Below are 8,620 nucleotides of genomic sequence, written 5' to 3' on the forward strand. Positions count from 1 at the left end.
AATGTGAAATACATAAGCTTCTTCAAAGTGTTTCCTTTGAAGGCTGCCTTGCCCAGATATAAAAATAGATGGTTAAAATGTAAAAAATCGATTCTAATGGCAAATACATCACTGCACTCTCCATACCCAAGATATTAGGAAAACCTGAGTATTTGATTTAGTAGCACCTGGGGAGATGGCCAACCTGAAAACCCTCCAATAACCTTGAAAATATACTCTTCTTCTATAAATGAATGTTCAAATCAGGCCAAACCTACCAGTCCCCCTTTCCTCCCTTCAAGTACAATGATTAGAAGGCGTCCTTGATCATGGTAAGTGGGTTGTCTTTCTTAAGCAGTAACCAACAAGTGAGGAAAAAGGTGAGAGGATAAGTCCTCCGGTGTTCCCAGGTGCTTTCCTCTCTTATAGTAGGGGAAGCGAAGTTCCTTCGAGGTCCCTAGGTTAGCTTTCCACAGGGCAGTGGATGAGCGGGCAGACTCTAGGCTCTGCAGGGGCCCTCCACCTCCCGGCAGCCTGGAGACTGCAGATAATACCATCACAACGTGAGGGCGCGCACACACACGCTGAGTCAGGTTAACCTCTCTGCGCTCAGAAGACGCCTGGAATATCCCGAGAAACGAGCTGGAAAGGAAAGGCGGCCGAGGATATAGTCATGGCCAGGCCAATTCCAGCGGTCCTGGGAGCCAGGCAGCAAGAAGGCAGGCCAGCAGGGTCTGTCATCTTTGAGTTCCTGGAAGCTGGGAAGGTCATACCGCGGAGTGCACGTGCGCGTCTGGGCTCAGAGCAAGCCGACTCTTGGGCCCCAGCCTACCGGTGTAAGCACTGCGCGGGACGCACAGGGCCCCAGGAAGAAACCAGGCCGCTGGGGAAAGGAGCCAGACCTAGTCGGGACCCCATTTGCTGGACAGTGGTGCCTGATCCGCCCAGCACCCCTGAGAGCCTCCCTCCAGGACGCTCTAGAGCCGCCAGCTCAAACTTCGAGCTGACGCCTCCGGATGCCAGAGCTGGGAGTGCGGCCCTCCCAGTTCCCTCGGGGGCAGAGCTCCAAAGTCCTACTAAAGGGCTTTCAGGTGTAGACCACCAACCATTACTCAGCCACTGCGGAGCATCAGGGCAGGCGAAATGCAAGAGCCTAAACTCGGGGCATGGTTGCTGGCAATCAGCGGTAAATCCTTTTGTTATTTTACTCAAATAGACGCGCAAGTCATAGAATGGACTGAGATGACAGTAGGTAATCACAAGCGTAACTCTTCCTACAGTTACCCCAAGCTGAGACCAGGCGAAGAGGGAAGGGTAATGGCGAGAGGAAGGAAGGAGAGGGGAAAGAGGGTCTGTAGGAGAAGATGGAGAGGGGTTGGAAGGGCGCTGAGAAGGGAAGAGAGTGCCTTCTGACTCCAGTGACATTCCCCAGGGCATCCTCGCCTATTGGCACTGACAACCACAAATTGGCCTCACACTGAGAGCCCCTCGTTAACTCGGACACTAGCTTCCATTCGGCAAATAGTAAAAGTGTCAGGCGATTCAGATATACAGACGGTCCCCAGACCATGACACGACCAACGAACCAGAAGTAATAGTCCGGCCCTGTTTCCTCCAATCGCTTTCCAAAACCCTTTTCCTAAAACTTAAACCAGCTGGCAGAGAGGTCCACTTCAACTCTTCCTGGAAACTGCACTCTCATCAACATGCGTGATTATCAAGGGCATAGATCCTTGCAAACTGGTACTGCCTGGAAACCAATGGCTCACTAGAGGCCAAGGCTAGCATACTTGCATTGGCCCTGCCGGCTGCGCGAGCATCCTACGACGCCACAGACTGTTTCCAATCTAAGAGCCTTCTTGGGTTTGGGTTTCCTGCTCTGGCGTCCCCCAAACACTTCACTCTCTCAGCGTGTAAATACCGATTACAAAATCCTTCCTCCCGATAGCTGAGATCGCTCCTCACAAAACAGGATAGAACCTCTCTTTCGATTGATTACTTGCACAAATAAAACAACACAGGTTTAATGTTGAGACCTCAAACTCTGGCGAATGCAAAATGGTGGCCTTTTCTACGAAGGTCACTCTCTTCGTAAATGCAATTGCTACTTGGTAAAAATTCTGTTTTCTTTATCTACTGGGGAAAAGGAAAAGTAAAGAGCTGTCAGTCATTCTTAGAAGTGGGACCCAGTCTAACAGGCACCATCTATTAGAGGAGAAACGCATAATCCCTCACTCCAAGCACAATGACAGCGTCTTTAGACCCTATACCCCGTTGCTTGTAACACTCTGCCAGCCCTATAGAAAAAGTGAAATCCTTGACAGAGAGTCCACGAAGCTCTCTTATGGCTCTCCCTTAACCATTGCCAGTCCTAGGGAGAAGCAGTCCCACTTTCGAACCCTTCGAACGCCTAGCAGGGCGGGCGCATGTTGGGCAGGACTGCGTCTCCCTAGTCTGTAGCGTCAGCATCCAGCACTTTTGTTGGAGGGGCTTTTGTGGAAGTCAAAGAAAGTAAGCAACAGGGTACTGTTTTCCTGTACTTCCTCTGTCACCGCTCTGGGATATGTGGGAGAGATGGCCTGGATGCACCCTGTGCTATGTGCGTCTAGGGACAGGGGGAGGAGGGGACTCCAGTGCGATTCTGCACTGCACCTGGTAAGGAGGTCTCCAACAGCTTTCCAGCCAGATATGCATCATTTGTGTACCAGTCTGCACTCCATTAAAGAAATTCCACGTGTGACAATTCAACATAGTCTCGAGAACATGCCTATCCTGTCTCCCGGACTCTGCATCTGAAAGGTTAAAAGAGCCCACGATCCTGCGCCCCAGCGCTAAAAGTGAGAGGGCCAGGGGTGTTGCACTCGGGACAGTGAGCGTCTGACGCCGCGGGCCCTGAGACAGCTGCGCGGGCTTCCCAAACCGAGTCCCGAATACTGGAACCCTTAACTTTGGATTGCTCAGAAGCCTGCCCCCAACCCCGGGCGCCCCCTTTACCCTCCCAAGTAACCTCGGTGAGTGGATGGCACTCACCTACTGCCAGGCAGATGGGGAGCAGCAGCCTGAAGATGAGCCCGCACACCACTTCCGAGGCCATCGCGACAGTCTGGCGAGTCCGAGCAGAGGGGCGAGACTCGAGGGACCCTAGAACCTTGCTGCCAGGCCCATGCCTTCCTAGGGCCTCCTGCTGCCAGAGGCTTGCAGCCGACCGGACATCCCCTTGGCGGAGCCGCCCTGCTGTCAGCCTCGAGGGCGCGCTCACCGGATTCTCGGCCGACCCTCACCCAGCTCTCGATAGCCCCCTCACCAGATGCCCGACCCCCCACGGCCGTCCCATGAAGTGTAGTCTGCCCAATCCAGCTGCAGCAGCTTCCTCAGCGGGTGACCGGACTGGAGCCCTACGCCCAGAAGCACTTTGGGAGGGTCCTGGAAGGCAGCGCGGCAAGGAAAGGGGGGCGGGAAGGAAGTGCTGTGCTTTTGCTTGGCTCCCCGGGCGTCGCTCAGGGGCAGCAGGGGAGTTTTCTTCGCGGAAACCCGTCTTAAGCCTATGAGCCTCGGCAGCCAGGCCCCGGCCCTCTGCCCACGCAGCCTACTGCGCGACCCTTGTGCCAGGCTCTGAGAGCTGCCCGCCGGCGCCCCGAGCGGCACCGCGACGGATCCCTGGGCAGCGGTGCGTCTCAGCCTTTACGCCTCGCAGTTTCGGACTGGAAAGACCTGGGCATGAGCTGCCAGGCGTGCAGAACCATCCCTCTGTCACCAGAAAAGAATTGTGCGAGCGTGGGCAGAAATCGAGACGAAAGCTCACAAGGAGTGGGTCAGGCTCCAACTCCCTCCTCCACGTCCTCAATTTAAAAAAATAAAATAACCCAACACCGCCCAGATGCCAGCGCGCCCTCCGCCTGCCTTGGTGCAGCCTCGCCCTGGTGGCGCAGCCCCGGCTACCCTGCGGGCGCGCACTTCTCCACCTTCAATGAAACTTTCGAGGCCCCTCTCGGGGACAGGCATGCCCTGGGGCCAATGGGACAACCGCTCGGGAGTCGGCGTGCGGGGAGCCCGCCCCTGCGCGGCTCTAGAGGCGGGAGCAGATAGTGGGCGCGGAGGGCGAGCCTCCAACCTCGGCGGGGACGCGTAGGGAAAAGCCGGGCCTCTCCAGTCCTGTGGTTTTAACGCCTTCATTAGCCCCTGCTCAGCGCCTTCCACCGCTGCTCGGTCTGGAAGACCTGCAGTTCTGCTGGGTCCTGTCAGTCTGCAGACACAGAAGGTTAACAACCTGGCTCCTTGTCCTCGGGGCGTGCCCCTGAGCTTACCCAAACCCAGGGAACTGTTTAATGCTCAAAGAAAAATGCACAGGCGCAGCAGGAGAGCAACAACTTTTGTAGGGCTGTCACTAGTGCTAGAACCACAGTTACCCACTTGTATTAATTAAGAAGAGTAGAACCAGACCAGTGACCCTGTCCATCTTTAATCTCGTATTTCAACTCTGAATGGGCTCTGGGAAATCCCAGATCTCTCCAAGAATGGGCAACAGTGTTCAGGTGTGCATCCACATATGGGGAAATCTTGTTTTTGTCTCAGATTGTTTTGTAGTTTGACATGGCTCTGGGGGGAAAGCATAAAATTTGCCATTTCTCCTAATAATCTCTCTCTCTCTCTCTCTCTCTCTCTCTCTCTCTCTCTCTCTCTCTCTCTCTCATCTAGAGAAGTCTGGTTCTAGTTGGGAGATGTCAGTGTGCTTGGGACCTTTATTTCACTATTATTCAAGAGTGGGTAAGATGTGCTGAAGCATAGGTGGGATCCTCAGGATCAGAACACAAGTCAACACTAGTCTGTAGAGAGGACCATTCAGAACTGGTATTTGCATCAGAACAGAGAAAGTTTTTGACTTCCATTCCACACCAGCATCCTGGGCTTGTACTGGTCTGAGACTATGGAAAAGTTTGCTGATGAACAATATGCAAACCTTGATTCTGTCAATGCATGGTCATTGGCACCAATTCCACCCCAACAAGAATCCCTAATTTGGGGTGTGAGCCCCAATTTTGGTGTGGTCTTTGGTGTTTCACCTCAGCCAGGGAGAAGCAGTCTTCAGTGGAAAGGGAAAGTAGGGTGAGGGGAAGCTGACTTATATGGACAGCAGTTGCCACCCGGGGTCCCTGATTGATCTCATGCAAATGAGGACTCCAGATCCTCAGTTTGATGGGTCCAAAAGACACTGTTCTGATGCTGCTCTGGTCAGAACTGTGCAGCCCTGATTGTATGGGTAGAGTCTCAGTCCTATTGGTTGCAGTAGGATTCCAGGACCTCCTTTATGAAGGCTGGCTCAGGTGGCAGAAACACAGTGCACATAGATAGTTCAGTGTAGAGGCAGGCAGTTCAGCACAGGTGTCTCTGTGAACTACAGTTTGCTTGAGATGCCCCTCTACAGAAATAGCTGCTAGGCTCTGTTTGCTTCTTTTTTTTTTTTTTTTTTTTAATTTGAGCTCAGTTAGCCACCAGGAGCGCTTCTTAGTAGCTGTCTTTTTACCTCAGGGTTCACAGTTCTATGTGTTAATCTCCTTTTTATGAGATACAGTAAGCTTGTGTTTTGACCCATTCTCTAAGAATGACAAATAAACTGTGAACCTTTTTTTTTTTTTATGAAGACTGAAGGCAGCAAAATCTTGTAGACACACCTCAAAACTTAGACCATCTATGTGTTCTGGAGTCCTCAAGAAGCTTAGATATCTAAACCCCAAGCATAATCATAAGCCCAACAGTGGGGTTAGAGATGATAGAAACTTAAATTATCAGCAAATAATTGACTGCTATCAAGAAAACTTTTGTGTTTTATAGAAGCCTGACATAAATTTGCACCCATTTTCCCAGGAGTCTAGCATTTTGATGTTCACAGGTGATGTTCTCTGTCCAGTACAACTTGTTTTGGGGATGTAATTAAAAGTTCCCAAAGTCCCCCTGAATTTTAAATAATATTGCATCATCACATGAAATCCTCAGTTTTTTTCTGAATATATTGTCATGTTCTCAGTAGGTTTCCCATATTAACAACTACCTAGATCATACCACCTATACTTTTTGCTTTCTCTGTCACATATGTCAGTTTAGCTGTTTAGGTTTTTAGAGGTTAGAACACCTGGATCTTACTTCTTAGTCTTACCAATACATATACTGATGGAGGAGTTTCAATTGTCTAGACTACATCTATATAGGGTTCTCCTTCCTGGCTTCCTGTTGTAGTCACCTGGGGAGTTTTTGTTAGAACAGAGAACTATTGTCCTCATTCACATATCACAACTGAGACAACATGCCATTGTTTTTCAAAACTAGCATCACTAAAACAAATATTTTCTGTAACTATTTTTACCCTGGGAAAAGTAGTTTAACACAAGCATGCATATCAGTAGCCAGTGACATTTTCTTTACAAGGGCTGTTTTATCCTAAAATTTCCCTAAGCTGAGGAGCAGCATTAGATGTCTAGACAGATTTCTTTTTAGGGGCAGTCCAGCCCACTAGGATATTGGTCTAATTTTTTAGGAGTCCTGCTTGTCTACTGAGCATGATCTTGCCCAAAATATGGTATGAGGTAGAAAATTCTTCAGGAAAAAACAAACAAACAATACACATAACATATTATTTCGGTACTTGATAAGTACCTAAAGAATATGACCACAAGTTTAGCAGAGGTAACGAATTAAGCAGCAGTCAGCCTGTGTCTCTCTGAATCTACAAGGACAGTGGATGGCTTCTCTCAATCACTATTGACATTTTAGTGCCCTGGACTCCTCCTCTGTAAGTTGAGAAAAGTAATCAGACGTATCTAATATGGAATGCTATAGAACTAGAGATAATTTATAGAGTGGTTAGAGAAGTGCATGTGTGTAGTCATAATTCAATAAACAGTAGCAGCTCTTGCTGTTGTTATTATTGTTGTTATCATTGGAAAACAAGGAATGGTCCTACATTTCTGAAGCTGTTATGCTGAAACACAGCAGCCTTCTCTTATACTCAGAAAGACTCACGCACTGGCTCTTTGTAATATGTTTAAAAACTGTAGCACAGTTAAGTGATAGATATTTTCCTAAGTGTCTAAGATTTAGTTATAAAGAATGCCACTTTGTGCCTTGAATGGATTTCTTCTCACCTGTTTAGATTTTCTTTCCTGAACTTGGTTTAATGCTATACTGTTTGACAAAATCATTCAGAAACCCACCTTTGTTCCAAATGATAATTTTCTCTGATATACTCAATATGCAAACACAAAGTAAATAAACTTTCCACCCCATGTCAATTACAATTCTCTTAAATACTTTGTTAGCTGTTTTTGGAAGAACTCAGGAGTGTCTAAATGGTAACTTTACAAAACAATATCTCCCAAAAGAATAAAAATTTGTCAACCTGGCATTTTCTTCTCCCATTAACGGGCCAAAACCCGTTGGTGCCATCTAGCCTGTAGAGACTCGTGGGGCCTCTTGCCAACTTGAGAATGTCTTCTAGCATTGGTAATGTGTTCTCCTTACTCATATATTAATGTAATATTCTTAAAATATACATTTCTATGTTTTCATTTATAAGTAACAATATTTGTTCAGAGGTTATTTTAGTTAGGAGCCACATGGTTGTTGACTCTTATATTTGAAAAAACTTGGAAGCAGAATAAAAACCTTTCTTCCTTTTGCTAATATATTCTGTGGTGCACTTTTTTAAAAAAGCTGTTAATTCATTGTTTACAGCAGAAGTATTTTTAAGGTCTCTACATTCCAAAAACTATACAACTTTTAATAATTTGTAGGAGACATCATCTTATTACATGTCTGCTAAAGAGTTTAGTCCCCATGCGACATTTCCCTCAGGTACCCTCAGAGAAAATGCACCAAAGCCTTTATGTATTTTTCAGTTCACTGGCTCTGACACTTGGCTCTTACACATAATCTTCCTGCTAGGAGATTATGGTATAAACTTTATATCATATCCTGAACTACAATCTGTGAGCCGTAATATAGACTGAGAATCTGTTTGCTGCTCAGAGCCTTGAAAAATCAGCTGACATGTGTATGTGCTTTATTTTTTCAATCAGATTGTAGGCTTTCAGGGCATGAACAAAATTCTGTTTGTAAAATAAAGCAATATAAAAAGCAGGCTATACAGCAAAATATTATTTCCAAATGAACTGTGTTGTATTTATTTGCTTTTTTCTCATATACACACAAGCACACATATACACATACACACACACACTCAACTGGGTAACAAGGATCACATATGAAAATAAAAGAGCAGAAATAATTTTATTTGTTTTTTGTTATAAAGTTTACACATAAAACAAGAAATTATAAATTTGTGGGGAGGATGTTCTGTTGAAGTTGGTGACTTGCCTTGGGCACACAGGCACCCAGATGGCTGACACTATGAAAAACACCATTCATTATTCACAGAAAACAACATTAGAATATTTTTATCCAAGGGTTATCTAGCTTCTTTCTGTATATTTGCTTCTGAAGATTTTGAAGAGGTGGCTGGTTTTAGTATCATTTCATTCAGAAAGTTTTATCAAAATGTAGGAAGAGTTTTAAGATGGGAACTGGAATTTGTGGAACAATTTAACAGTGAAATGTAGAAATTCAAAGAAAGCTAGTAAGCAAAAAGCTT

General features: G+C 46.7%; 1 protein-coding gene across 6 annotated transcripts in view; it reads right to left on the reverse strand.

The window, feature by feature from the left end:
• PIEZO2 (piezo type mechanosensitive ion channel component 2) overlaps positions 1-3,271 on the reverse strand; it is a 641,878-nt gene extending 638,607 nt beyond the window's left edge. For all 6 annotated transcript variants that reach the window (XM_090285823.1, XM_090285821.1, XM_090285819.1 and 3 more), the window contains exon 1: positions 3,010-3,271. In XM_090285823.1, coding sequence (XP_090141949.1) covers positions 3,010-3,073 — 64 coding nt within the window. In that variant the 5' untranslated portion in view covers positions 3,074-3,271. The remainder of the gene's footprint in view (positions 1-3,009) is intronic.
• Between the last annotated feature and the right edge of the window lie 5,349 nt (positions 3,272-8,620).

The sequence above is a fragment of the Furipterus horrens genome, unplaced genomic scaffold, assembly GCF_987537825.1.
Source record: "Furipterus horrens unplaced genomic scaffold, mFurHor1.1.pri manual_scaffold_8, whole genome shotgun sequence".
Taxonomy (NCBI): domain Eukaryota; kingdom Metazoa; phylum Chordata; class Mammalia; order Chiroptera; family Furipteridae; genus Furipterus; species Furipterus horrens.